This window comes from Nannobrachium achirus (genome assembly GCF_963921795.1).
Source record: "Nannobrachium achirus genome assembly, chromosome: 10".
Taxonomy (NCBI): domain Eukaryota; kingdom Metazoa; phylum Chordata; class Actinopteri; order Myctophiformes; family Myctophidae; genus Nannobrachium; species Nannobrachium achirus.
This window is the reverse complement of record NC_137819.1, coordinates 33,195,398-33,209,563: the sequence shown is the minus strand read 5'-3', so window position 1 is coordinate 33,209,563 and position 14,166 is coordinate 33,195,398. Positions and strand designations below refer to the sequence as shown.

Sequence of the window (14,166 nt, the reverse complement as noted above, 5' to 3'; positions counted from 1 at the left end):
TGAAAAAATATGAGATGAAATATGGATGATATCATTGTCGGGCGGAAACCTTGTATGTTTCTTCGTAAAGTAAAGCTCTGCTTCTTCAGACATACAACACTGTTGCATAAAACTAGTGAAAATAGATCTACAAGCACAACGCCTTGCACCGTGCTTGTAGATCAGCCATTTTCACTACTTTAAAATATTAACAAAAAAGGAAGGTTTTGGACATACAAGGTTTCCACCCGACAACAACGATATATATACACGTTTACGGCGGCGTTCAATGAATGACCGTCAAGTAGCATAAATAAATAGGTTTATTAAAATACAGAATTCATCATTGCATTTTCAACACTTGCCCACCAAAAACCTTGGTTCCTAGTCATTTAGGGCAGTGGTTTTCAACCTTTTTCCATTATGTATTCGGCAATCGAGCCACTGACCACCGTTTGATGAGATTTAGCCTCGCAGACCCAAGATTTAGATTTTGTCCACAATTCCATGCTGTATTGATGAGGTGCCATAGGAGATAAGAGTTGATCAAAATATATATATTTTTTTCTGCATGACTTAATAATTTAACTCAAGAGTTAAAGATCTATACGGGTCCATTTGGTTACTTGCCATCATTTAGCTGGGGACCACCTGGGTCCCCCTCAACACTGGTGGTCCCCGGACCACTGGTTGAAAACCACTGATTTAGGGGGGCATTTTAAGCTTAGGAAATGCAGAGAGAGAGAGCGAGTAGGCTGTGGAATGACATTCAGCAAATTGTCTGTCTGGCCCGGGAATCAACCGGGGACTTTTACTGAGAAGGGTATTTTGTGTTTAGCGCCGTAAACCATTTAGCTATCGGGTCACCCTGGAAATATCAAGGGGCGGACAAATCATTTCAGATGTGTTCGAAAAGTGCCAGCCCAAAAGTCTCCTGGCCACAGAGAGTGTAGTAACTCCTTCTGTCCACCCAGCGGCGCTGGTCCTACTTTTTGGACGTTGCGATTTGGTCCAGAACAGAGGGGCCGCTGTAGTTGTTGGTTTTCACTGCCTCCAGCTTCTGCAAGTACATTGCTGGAAGACCGTTCTGCTCTGCTCCCAGGCACACCACCTGATAACAAACACACCAGGAATTAGGCTTTCAACAGCACACAGAGCAAATGAAACAAAAAAAAACATAATAAAAATACTAGAAGCGTTTAAAAAGGTCTAGAAATGGTTCTCAAAGCAGTACTTTTGAAAGGTGTCATTGGCAATGGAATTTGTTTTGAGGGCGGGGGTTAATACAATAAGCCAAGGGATGTGTTTTATCCATCCATTCGTGAACAAATGCAGTGAGAGGTTTCATGCTCTAATTCATTTGTGATCTGTGTGTGTAGGGCTGTCACAATTATTACATAATGGTCTAATCGCAATTATTTGAGGTAATCGCAAATATTTCGCATAATCGTCATAATCGTTTCCATGTTGAGAACTGTTCATGTAGTTTCAAACACAAGAAAGTAGTGGAAATAGCCGATCTACAAGCTGTGAGCTTGTAGATCGGCTATTTCTACTATCAATGTTCTTTTTTTATAAGTATAAAGTTGTCAAATATGTCAGTAATTTCTTTTTATATTTAAATTATGTGTCATAATTGCCATGTAGAACTTCAAAGCCTAAAAGCCAAGCAGAAATGTAATTATCAACGACAAAAACACAATTAAATCATTAATCGCAGTTATTTGAGTGCCGATTAATCGTCATTTAAAATGTCATAATTGTGACAGCCCTATGTGTGTGTGGATTTATGAACAGTTCTGCTTTGTAGTTGATAATGATTTGTTCCCCCCTGCTTCGCAGATAATTGTGCAGGAAGAAGAATATACTGTATGTGGCTCAACTGTCCAGAAGAACACAACAAAAGGCAAGTCATTCATGTTATGGGCAGCGAGCTTGTAGATCGGCTATTTCAGCCCCTACAAAGTATGAAATAGGACTTTCGGGGGACTAGGTGTTTTCTTACCTTAATCTGATGTTATATCACAGAATGAGTGGTACAGTTTTCTTTTCTTTCTTGTTTTAGTTTTTATCTCGAGTCCACTGCAGCTCTGACTGAGTGGTGGGGCATTACGCTAAATCGCATATTTTGATCGCTCAACAAATTCATGACAGAGTTTTGTCCATAATGGTCTACCGTAAAAAGGCAAACGGCCACTAAACTCCACCTCCCTGCTCAGAGATACAGGGCACTGGAGATATTTGTTTTGCCTCTACCACTGGTTAATGGATGGAATAACATCAGATTATTGTAAGAAACGCACTAGTCCGGAATTCTCCTTTAAGTGGTTAATGGGTGAGTGTTTAACTCAGTGGCTGTCACCTGTTTGTACTGAGGGGAGGGAGGGCAGGCGTGGAAGTGGTTCATCTGATAGGTCCTGCAGAGCAGCGGTCCACTGTCCGTCTCCACCGTCACCTCCAATGGCGAGTAATACCCCTGCTCCACCCCTTCCTGCCTGGAAACGTGCACAACACGACAGTGGTTCTCAACCTGGGGGTCCCCAGATGACAGTAAGTCACCAGTAAGTGACCATTTAAAGCAGGGGTGGGCAACTTTGATGATGGAGAGGGCCACTCTATTTTCACAGTCACTCCAGCGGGACAATGCATATACAGTCAAAAATTGCAAAAATAGCCGATCTACAAGCTTGTAGATCAGCTATTTTTGAATTGGAATCCTGAAAAGTAAAATTTGTATTTAATTGTCAATGCATTTATATGTTATGTTAGCTTTATGAACTTAAATACAAATACGTTGTGCATAAAAAAATGCATTAAAGGACAACTTTAGTTTTTTTACAACAAGGGTTCATATTTTAGTTTGTAATTAAAGAATATAAAAGATGAGTGTTAAAATTATTTCATTTACTTCTTTCTATTGTTTTAGAGATTCTTATTTCAGTGGTTGGGGGCATGCATACAAGTGGCTAGTCATTTTACACTGAATAAGCCAATTCCCAAGATACAACGCAACCTTTCATGGTAGGATGTGACTTATGGGGGCTAGAAGTGTTACTGTAAATAGCAATAAAGAAACTTCTGGTTTATTGTGTCTAAAAATACATATTTAGCCACTTGTACGCATGCCCCCATGCGTAAGCATGCCCCACATTTTAGCATGGTAAACGCGATAAAACAATAGAACGAAGCAAATGAAAATATTTTAACACTTTTTTCTCTAATTACTCTCTAATTACAATCTAAAATATGAACCCTTGTTGTAAAAAAACAAAGTTGTCCTTTAAGTAACTAATATAGACTGAAGTAATTAAAGCAGGCATTTTTGGAATTGTAAAAGCTGAAATCACTAATATATCAGTATTCAGATATTATCCTGTGGGCCGCATTAAGTGAAGATGAGGGCTGCATGTGGCCCCAGGGCTGCCAGTTGCCCATGTATGATTTAAAGACTTTTAAGACCTTTTTAATGCCTTGAAAAAAGTATTAAACAAACGTCAAATAATAAAAGAAAAGCTAAAATTGTTGCGAGGGACTGTGAGCTTGTAATGTAGATCTGCTATTTTCACAATATTTGTCTGTGGAACCAAATCAAACTAAATGTAATGCCTCAACTCCTACAATTCCAAGTGATTGTCAGGGTGGCGTGTCCCCAGTTAAATTATATATATATATATATATATATATATATATATATATATATATAATATATATATATATACATACACACACACACACACAGTATATAAGGGGTCTGAGATGACAAAAATAATAATTATATAAATAATTGCTTACATTGTCACACTACAAATAGTGAAAATAAACGTTCTACAAACGTGTGGCATCGCTTGCAGATTGTCTACTCTCACTATTTTTGATTGTTCACGTAGGACATGCCCAAAATAGGTATCGATTATAAGCCGCATGTGTGTTTGTGTGTGCGTGTCACTCACTCATCCAGACTTGCGAGGTTGTCATTGTTCAAAGTCCAGACGACTCCCCACACCTCTCCACTGGGACAGGGTTGGATGGTGGCTGACCCACCATGCCATCTGGTGTCCACATGCTCATCCCAAAGGCCAAAATTCAGAACATAGTCCTGTGAGGCACAGGGAGAGGGGTTAGTGACAGTGTTACCATGTCAGCTTATTATAAGCGACTTTGGATTTCTGTAAAGGCGCTAGTAGCTCAGGGGTAGAGAAACCGTTATTACAGCACAAAGGGTTCCCGAAGGGTTCCCAGTTCGAATCCGGGCTCCCCCTGAGTTAATGTCGAAGAGTCCTTGGGCAAGACTCTGAACCCCTAATTGCTCCCGGTGAGTAGGTTGGTGCCTTGCATGGTTTCCTCCGCCACCGGTGTATGAATGTGTGCGTGAATGGGTGAATGTAATGCACAATCTATGTAAAGCGCTTTGGATAAAAGTGCTATATAAATGCACCATTTACCATTTAGTAAATATTGGTGGTTGTGTTTTTTTGGGCTGGTTCCTAAAAAGTGTAAAGTTGCTTACTTGGGCATGTTGTCTAATGTGTCGTTCAAACATTCTCATGTCAAGGACCCCCATTTAATATGCATTTTGTTTGCGGCCTCTTATCTGAAAATATTTTCCTCACAAGATTGTTTTAACAATATCAGATCTACAAGCTCACATGCCTTGTGAGCTTGAATGAACTACTATGTTTTCAAATAGCCAATGTATACATTTAAAGTACTCATGTGGCCTATAGTCGCTTCTTTTGGGATTGTGTTCATAGACCTGGTTGCTTATTTATCTGGCAGCACTGGTTAGTGAAGAAGTAACAGACATGGTAGACATGGTGCAAATTAAAGAAGGGACCTTTGTGTTCATGGGGGATGGTTTTTGTGGCCATGATCACTTCACATTCAGCCATTTATTTAATCAACTAAGATAAACGTTTATTTAGCCTATCCCTCGATTTGAAATGTTAGCATCTTATGAAAGCAACTGTAATTAGAATGATACAGATTTAAACACAGATACCAAGATAACAATACAATAGAATGAGCGTAATTCTTTTCTGGCACTAGATGGCATTGGGTCTCTGAATGTGAATGAAAATATCAATGAATATAAGCCTATGTAAAGTCAATCAGCAGTTTGAAAAGCAGGTCACTGGAAGAAAAAAGCCCATTTGGTCATTTTGTTATCCTTTTGGCACCGTTGTACAATTTGCAAACTGTTAACGTTTTTATTTTATTTTAATGTATAAAATCCCTAAATACACGCAAGTAATGTACACAGTCAGAAATATGCCAGCCTATATACACTATCCTCAATGTAGGGACTAACCACTCACACCACGTACTAGTGTATTTTATCTGAGATATCTCCAGGTCCATTGACTGGGGCTTATTTCCACAGGAACCACACATGTCATGATGTAGGTCTGCACTGAAAACTTCCGTTTTCCATTATATTAACATGACACTGTCACTATTCATGTGTAAAGTTAAGAGTGAAAACTATTATCTTCAGTTTTCCATTTATATTGGCATGGCAATATTCAGCATGAGGTTACACTGAAAACGGTTACCTTCAGTTTTCCGGTACAGTGAAACACCGCTGAGGGGTTCGCCAGCTGCAGTCTCTCTTTCAACAAGTTGCTTCCGAACGCAAAATACATGAAGCGACCCGACATGTTGTAGAATAATTTAAATTACACTGATTTGAAACGAGGACTCATTTGGTCACTGGTGGCTCATCAACATCAGCCTTTCAGCACTACCTCTGGTCCTGTGTCCAGTGCTTCTTACACTTTACGGTTGCCGTATTTCCGTCATACGACGGTGCCGCGCACCACTCTTGTAGGTAGCTCTATGAGGTACCGTAGCTATTATAACCATAGATAACATCCTCTTCAGAAAGAAGAGCCCATTTAAGAAGAGAAGAGAATATTTAAATTATAGGCAATACCGTAAAACCTTACCATTCTTAACCTCATTTGTACAATACCGTCTGTCCTTCAATGCTATATGACATACTCAAAGTGTGGTTCCTGTGGAAATAAGCCTCGGCTTTCTAGGATCTCCTTTTAGTTGACCTTGTACCAGTGATTTGTACTGTCATGAAACTACTTTTTTTCTATTGCAAACTTATAATAAATTCTTCAATCAATCAATAAATACAGTGTCTATTTCAGGGCACCCCCCCCCCCCTGCAGTGGTTATCACCGCAGGAGAAGTTAAGTTATTACACCCTCTACCGGTCATACATTGGATTAGCTCTGGTCCATAGCGTTAGTGGAGTTGAACTCTACTAACGCTCTGGTCCATAGCGTTAGTGGAGTTCAACTCTACTAACGCTATGGACCAGAGCTAACATTGGATGTGCTTCAAATGTTTCCTCACTCAAGATTCTAGAGACTTTATAGTATAACGTTATTTATAGTTTAAAAATCTAAATGGATACATGCCCATGTCTATTGTAAAATGTATACCTACAATCATGGCAGGAATTACATGGAGGCCATGGCCTTCGTTGCCCGTCAGTTTGGCCTTGTGCCCCTCAAACCCATGGCATAACCTGAGGCCACATTGGCCTTAATGCCCCAGCTGACTACTACTTTCTCCTCTTTCTCTTTCTTGTCAATATGTAGACAGTAGACATTTTCTTGTCATGTAGACACCAGTGTCTTTTGTTGAAATTCTGAAATCTTAACTCCCCTGAGTCCCCATCTTTAAACCAATCCAGTGACTTTTATTGGTGCAGGGCTGAGCATGGATCAGATTGTAAATACCATCAATTATCTATTTCACTGTAGATTATAGGTTATCATCCCTAACCCTTAAATTCAACAAATTCTCTAAAATCTTGTTTTATTTGATGGACTTCCTGCCCTGGCATTTGGCCTTTGTGCCCTGACTGCCCTCAAAAAATGGACAACACCAAAGGCCAAGTTTTTCATCATTTTAGGGGCAAGGCCCCTAAAATGACGAAATTCCAGGCCTGCCTACAATATATATCTATAGGCAGGGGTTGACACTAAGGTCTCAGAGGCACTTGCCCATCGGGCAAGTACAGGTCATGTTCTACTTGCCCAAAGGTAATGCCCACTTGCCCGAAAAGTACATCGTCCATTATAAAATGATAGGTACGATTTTAATTACCGCTCAATTTAACACTTATTTCTTTACTTTCTGGGGCTGTGCGATAAAATGTTATACCTCAATACCTCCAAATCCAAATACTTAAGCTATGATTGAATATGTCTATGGTTTCACACTTATTTTATGTTTTTAAATGTAGCAACAGTAAAAACAGCATAGGTAAATAGTGCTCTTATTTTACATTCCACAGACCAGAAGACACAGCGCACTGGCCACGTTCAGGTGTTTAGACACTATATCTCGAGTTGTGTTTATAGTCATTTGTGCCCCCTCTCAAATGAGCACTTGCCCTGTCGGGCAACCTGAAAGCCAACTTCACCTGCCCTGACGTTTTATTTACCTGCCGGGGGCAGGTGGGCAAGCCTTAGTGTCAATGATCAAATAAGTACTCCCTCCTTGCACCATGTTACTTTTGCTAAAATGTAATCTCTCAAGACAGTTTTGAATCAGAATTTTAGCAAAAAAGTAACACTGATGCATGATAAGAGGCCCAGTGCAGAAACACTTGCCAATGTGGCATGTGTTGCCCAGTTGAACAAAGTTGGTTCAATGCCACATACACTATTTGCTCATGACTACTCAAGGATACACATTTAAATGAGGAAAAAAAACAACAGATCTTTATTCAACCATAGTTCTGAAAACTCAAATCATACCACAAAAATCAAACCAGTCTGCACTGAACAGTCACTGACAGGGTTCAATAAAACGCACAGCAGACAGTGTTTCTGTCCATTTTGGAACATTTTAATGTACAAAAACAAAACAAAAAAATGAGTTTCCACGTTTCCTTGGGGAAGGTAAAACAAAAACAAAAACCTGTACAAAACAGTGAGACGAGACTGACAGCTCCGTTGGCATGGTGCTTTTTTTTGGCGATCATCTCCTAGGCCCACCTCGGCCCCTGCCTCTTCCTCGGCCACGCCCCCGTCCTCTGCCCCGTCCACGACCAGCCACTAGAGAGAAAAATAATTTATAGCAATGGTTAAATACTTTTAACATTATCCACGAGTTTCCAACGCCCCATAGTGCATTGCGCAGACGCTGTACCGAGCTTCCGGCGCCGCAGCCGAGTGTGATTTACAAGCTCACAACAGGCTGCATCTGCGACGCGACGTGAGCTTGTATGTCTGCTGTTAAACCGGAAGTGTGGTGCAAACAGGTCCAAATAATCTCCAGTAAACTCCCGCGGAAACAGGTGGATACATAATCAACTACATAACAATACAGCCGTGTATGAGTGGGCTATTGGGTGAAAAGTTGCAGCTGGAGTATTGTGTACATGGAAACTGTACAGGTTAAAGTCACTTTCAACCTGGTATCCCTATATTGGGCATGTTCTTATAGGTGAAAACAGCAGACAATGGCTGACAAGTTAACGACATGTTGTATCGCAATGTGCTGCAACATGTCACCGGAGTGTAAGTGCAAAACAGAACTCAAGTGGTTCACAGGTATTCAGGGGCGTCACAAAGGGGGGGGGGGAAGTGGGACTGAGTTACTATGCCCCAAGGTGGAGGGGCCTTAATTATTTTACACTATCTATTGAAAAATAGCAGATATACAAGCTCAGCTTGTAGATCTGCTATTTTTGAAAAGTTGTGAAAATGTGTGCAAATCTTTGAATATATATATATTTTTAACATTTGTAACTCAAATTTTGCTTCTGGGGGGTCCCTGGAACTAAATATTTTGAGATGGGGGTCTGAGGCCAAATACATATCATTTTGGGCATCCTTCACATGAAAAGGTTTGAGCACCACTGACATAGAAACAGTAAAAAAATAATAAAATAAAAACCTTAGAAGGATTTGAAATATTCAAAGGACTGTGAATTCATTTTGCATTGCACAGGTTAAAAGAGCCTATCCAGAATATACAATATACTAGCTAACACAACCTTGTTTATCTGTGACCATATTAAAGTACAACCTACAACCTGATATTGAGTGACAACCCATGTACCCATTTGAGTGCTCAATACTGGTACGATCAATCTGTCTCTAGGGGGAAGAAAAAACTAAAACACAAGATGGAGATAAAGTAACCAAACATGTTTGGACAGGCATGACCATAATAAATCCTGACTCTCCAGGAGACATCAACAGCTATAATGAGGGAAGTGATCTTGTGATTCCATAAGCGTCTTCAGAAAAGTCTCCCCATCACACCTTGAAATTACGGACACTTAGTTGTTAGAAGGGACCGAATTGATACTTGACTTGACATGCAACTCATGTCCCTGTTTGAGCACGGTTTCCCAAACACTGGGTCAGGATCCATGCTTGGGTTGCGGACGCGGTCCCATTTTTAGGAGTCTCATTTTCACTAGCTTGGGTCCTGGGGAAACATCAAATTTCTCTTTTGGGTCTTGAGACAAATGTCTGGGAACCAGTGTTGTTGAAGACCCCCCTACCTTTGGTACTGTACTGCTCTTGTTTTTACTCTTATCTATTTTTTCCTACTTCTCTGTAACTTTGTAAATAACTGTATACTGCTGTGCTACAACTGGACAACTAAATTTCCCCCTTGGGATAATAAAGGTATCTATCTATCTATATCTACCCCCCACCAATCCCTTCTACGCTCCTCACCTGCTTCTCTCTTCTTGGACTTGACCTTGGGTTCGATGTCCACCAGCAGGGTGTCCAGAGGCAGGCTGTCGGGCAGGATGAAGTAGCGGATGTTGTTGCCGCGGATGCTGAGAGACTCCAGCTGGGTGGGCTCACGGTTCTTCAGTGTCATCTTCACAGCTTTCAGGTGAGTGTTCATACTCACATCCACACCTGAGAAAGAGAGCGACATGTTGTGTGTGTGATTCAAGTGTAAATGTACATTATAAGAGCCAGTTAGAAACGATTATGGCCTGTGTGTGGACAGGTCACTATTTATTTCTCACATCAGCAGATATACAAGCTCACGGCATGTCACTTTGTGCCGTGCTGTGCTCTGGTACATCTGCTGTTTTTAAACAATTTGTAAAAAGAGTGAGAGAACTACAGATTTAGAAGGCATTTGTAGAACAGCCTCAGGTTGTGTACACAGTAGAGATGGACATCGGTATCGGCCGGTATCGAAAATCGGCCGGTATTATATAAAATCGGCCTCAATCGGTGACCGGCCGGTCCTAACGTAATTTCCGGTTTTCCGCCGATCAAAAACAGTACGCAACATCTGGCTCAACACGCGCTGACCATGCCTCGTCCAAATTTCGCTGCGCAGTTTGTAGACAGTGTACGGTAACCACCGTAACAGCTCGCTTGGGCCGCTGTGACGGTGGTTACCGTACACTGTCTACAAACTGCGCAGCGAAATCTGGACCCGGCTCATTTCACGTTCCGTTTGGCAAGTCGGATGACTTTTGGCATTGAACTTACCGAGGCGCGTGCGTGTGCGTTGTCCTCGCGAACATCGCTTGGATGACGGCCGCACATGAGATCTTTAGCGTGGAAGTTTAATCCAAACAGTAAATGAAGCCCAATTAAGCTAATGGTGGCTGCCTGGTAGCCTTTGGTTCCTGTTTACAGTTAAGAGTCGCATCTGAATGACGAAACGAGCCGCTGAGCTTGATGGGAAATGTAGTGTTTTTTATTCCCCAGCAGTATGCTGTGTGGACTGTTCTGATACACATTATGAGGAGCTGATTTTCAGTATGAATTGGTTAATGCAATACAATACAGCAGAATGTTATCTCTGCATGAGCTTTCTATGATGATTTTCCAATAAAAACGTTTTTCTTTATAAATAACCTAATATATAATATATAATATTTATATATTTTTTTCCAAAAATGATGTAAAGAGTCAGAGTCGTACTATATTCGGGCTAATACGGTATTCCAGTGTTTAACTGGGGTACTACGAGTACCCCTGGTGATACCCAGAGGTACTGCATGGGATACTGAAGAAATTACATGGTAGAATACCAGCCAACTGAGATGTGTTTTTGAATTTTGTTGATCAGTTGATGATTGGTTGTTGATTACTAGTTATTGACATGAAAACTGACTGAATCTTATTGTCAGTGTTGAAAATAAATCTGCTCAGGATGCACTGTTTGAAACTCACTCCATTTCTTATTTGTGATGTTATATTGTTGAACAGGGGTGTTATGCATATAGCCTACCATAGTTGTGGTTTTAATTGCAGTTATATAAGCAAAATGTTGTCTGGGAAAGGGAGTACTTGGATAAAAAAATCATGGAAAGGGTACTCAAGCCAAAAAATATATGGTGTATTGTATAATTATTGTTCTTTCTTAGATAGAAAATCGGTATCGGAAAAATCGGTATCGGCAGATCAGAATTTAATAAAACCGGAAATCGGAATCGGCCAAGAATTTTGCAATCGGTCCATCTCTAGTACACAGAGTCCTGACTTTATGAAACATGTCACCCAAAACAGAGCACAGTGCAAAAGCATTGGAGAACAGAGAGGCTGTGGGAGACAAACATACCTGTGATGGTTCCATGAACCTGGGTGCCATTTTTCAGTTCAATAGTGACTGTCTCATGGCTGAGTTTCATCAAAAATCTGTGAGAGCAACAAAAGACGTTAAAAGTTAAGTTGATTTTCTAGATATAATCTATTACATTGGGTATGCATGATCCTGATGCATACACCATGCTTGCTGGATAGTAACAAGCCCTTCCTTGAAATTATCTATTAAACTGCACCATGTTAGCTTGAGCTCTTCAATACTCTAGTCGTAGTGTGGGTATTCTCCAACTTACATAATTGAATCCTCAATCCTGAACTTAGAATCGGTCATATGATCCGATAACAGTCTGGCACGAGAAGAGATTGAGATATGTAATTATTGAACCCATTGCAAGGGAAACAGACCTACAGCAGTTTCACAAAATGTTGAATGGTGCGAAAGGTTGGGGTGCTGATCTACTGGGCACTGAAATTATTCATCCTGAATAAAACACCCAAGGCATTGGTTATTAACCTGAGGTCTTGAGGGGGTTCCAGATAAATAATAGATAATCTAGGAAACCAAATGGACCCTTGTGGGTCTGTAACGTTAACTCTGAGTCAAGATAGAGGGTTTTGCACAATTTGCAGTGTAGCTTGATTGGGGTCCCACCAATTATGCATCTCATCAAATTGGGGTATATGGCCTTATGTACTAGTTCAAACTGGTGGTCTTTGACATTAAAACACTGAGAATCACTGACATATGCGCATGAAAGCATATCTACAAGACGGGGAGCACTTATTTCATGTTTTGAAATATTATGGTCATGTTAGCAGTCAGCTAACGTTAGCATACCACTTCCAAAACAATGGGGAGAATTAAAGTCACAACAGAAAAGGCACGATACTTTCATGAACAACAACTATATAGTCTTGTGTTTAAACTGTACGTTTTCAGGATTATACAGTACACAAACAACAGTACAAATTAAACAACCTACTTTCTGAACAGACAGAACAGAAAGCTAAACATGGCCAACGACTGCAGGTCAAGTCAACGTTACAATAATAAATAGACTCGTAGAACGACACAATTGTTACTATTACTATGCAATTACGATATATAACTGTGTAATGTACAGTTTGAGTGAATTGCAGTCAATTTATCCCGCAAGGAACTCATTCGTCCATTCATTCATTGTGGAATCCATTCATTTACAAACACTGCTTCCCGCAAATTCGCCCAGACATCCTTTCTTTATCTAAATGCATCCGCGGACTGCAGCTCGTTTGGGGCCCAAGTAAACACACATCCAGCACACTGAGGTTTATTTCATTCATCTTACCTGACTAGTTTCATGTTGGTGATGGATGTTTATTTATTAATCCTCCACCAAACACTGATAAAAATTACGGCGCTTTTCAGTGCTTCCACAGGCCGCTGTTGTTTGCAATACGTTAGAGTCGCGCGGACGTGACGTCATGGAAATGCGACCACTTTCTTTCTGTAGTTTTAAGGTGGTTGTTGTCATTGTTGTGGTCATATACCGCCATCTTCTGGTCCGGAGTAACTTAGACGTGATACTGTTAATCGGGTCAGCCCCGGTGTTTGTCGACAAATAAAAGTGACTTGAAGCTGAGGGGAATGAAAATGTAATTGTGGGTGAGACTCTGTGGGTAATACATTAAAAAACATTATCAAGTTTCTATGTTTTAAAAATGAAGAAAAGAACTGGAGGTGAAGGACTCGCACACATAAAAAACATTTACATTTTTTACACACAAAAGTGCTCAAGCGTTTTAAAAATGAAAATACATTCCTCATGTGGCGGAGAGAGTCGCAGCCTCAGCCTGAAGCCTCAAAAGTCTAGTATCTGCTCTCATTCCATAGGGATATCCCTTTGGTTTAATGGTTAAGATATTGGACTTTCACGTGGGAGACCCGGGTTCGAAGCTGGGTGGGGAGGTTCGGATCACCTCCGTTACAATGGTGCTGTGACCTGGATCCGGGCTTCCCCGTAGGAGGAGGTCAAAGGCGGGTGAGTGTGGCGGAAAGAGTCGCAGCCCCAGCCTGAAGCCTCAAAACTCTAGTTGTCTAGTATCTGCTCTCGTTCCATAGGGATGTCCCTTGGAGTGATGGTTAAGATATTGGACTTTCACGCGGGAGACCTGGGTTCGAAGCCAGGTGGGGACGTTCGGATCACCTCCGTTACACTCAGTTACTGGAATATTAGCAAGTGTTTGTTAGACCTATCTCAGTTTATTTTATGTTAGGTTCTCAAACCTTTTTGTGCCAAGGATACCCAAATTGATATGTATTTGGCCAAGGACCCCCGTCTGAGAAGGCTTTGTGGCGCCAGGGACCCTCAGAAGAGAAAATGTATCTAGTAAAAAGGCCACATGGACTGCAAAGTCTCTTCCACTTCCAGTGATGATGTCATCGTTATCGACATGTTCGGGCTGTTGCCTGGAAAAACAATGCCTTGTTACTTGCGCCAGCAGAGCGTGCAAGTAGGGTTATCGGTTCTGTCTGTATGTACAGTATGTGAACGGCTAAAGGGTACACTGTATGTTAACCTGGTGAATGCTACTATGCCTAAACCTAATCCTAACCCTAACCTCAGTAAAACTATGCCTAAAC

The 14,166-nt window shown here is 40.9% G+C and overlaps 2 protein-coding genes across 2 annotated transcripts; both read right to left on the bottom strand.

Moving 5' to 3' along the window:
- Positions 1 to 284: 284 nt before the first annotated feature.
- On the bottom strand, positions 285 to 5,728 carry ggcta (gamma-glutamylcyclotransferase a). Its single transcript, XM_080735004.1, has 4 exons — positions 5,532 to 5,728; positions 3,930 to 4,075; positions 2,342 to 2,474; positions 285 to 1,090 (listed from the first exon to the last, which is right to left on the bottom strand). The coding sequence occupies exons 1-4, from the start codon at positions 5,634 to 5,636 to the stop codon at positions 965 to 967; spliced, it is 510 nt and encodes a 169-aa protein (XP_080591130.1). The 5' UTR covers positions 5,637 to 5,728; the 3' UTR covers positions 285 to 964.
- A 1,974-nt stretch (positions 5,729 to 7,702) lies between these two features.
- Positions 7,703 to 12,992, bottom strand: snrpd1 (small nuclear ribonucleoprotein D1 polypeptide). The gene is made up of 4 exons (XM_080735743.1): positions 12,872 to 12,992; positions 11,560 to 11,636; positions 9,699 to 9,890; positions 7,703 to 8,060 (listed from the first exon to the last, which is right to left on the bottom strand). The coding sequence occupies exons 1-4, from the start codon at positions 12,883 to 12,885 to the stop codon at positions 7,984 to 7,986; spliced, it is 360 nt and encodes a 119-aa protein (XP_080591869.1). The 5' UTR covers positions 12,886 to 12,992; the 3' UTR covers positions 7,703 to 7,983.
- Positions 12,993 to 14,166: the final 1,174 nt, after the last annotated feature.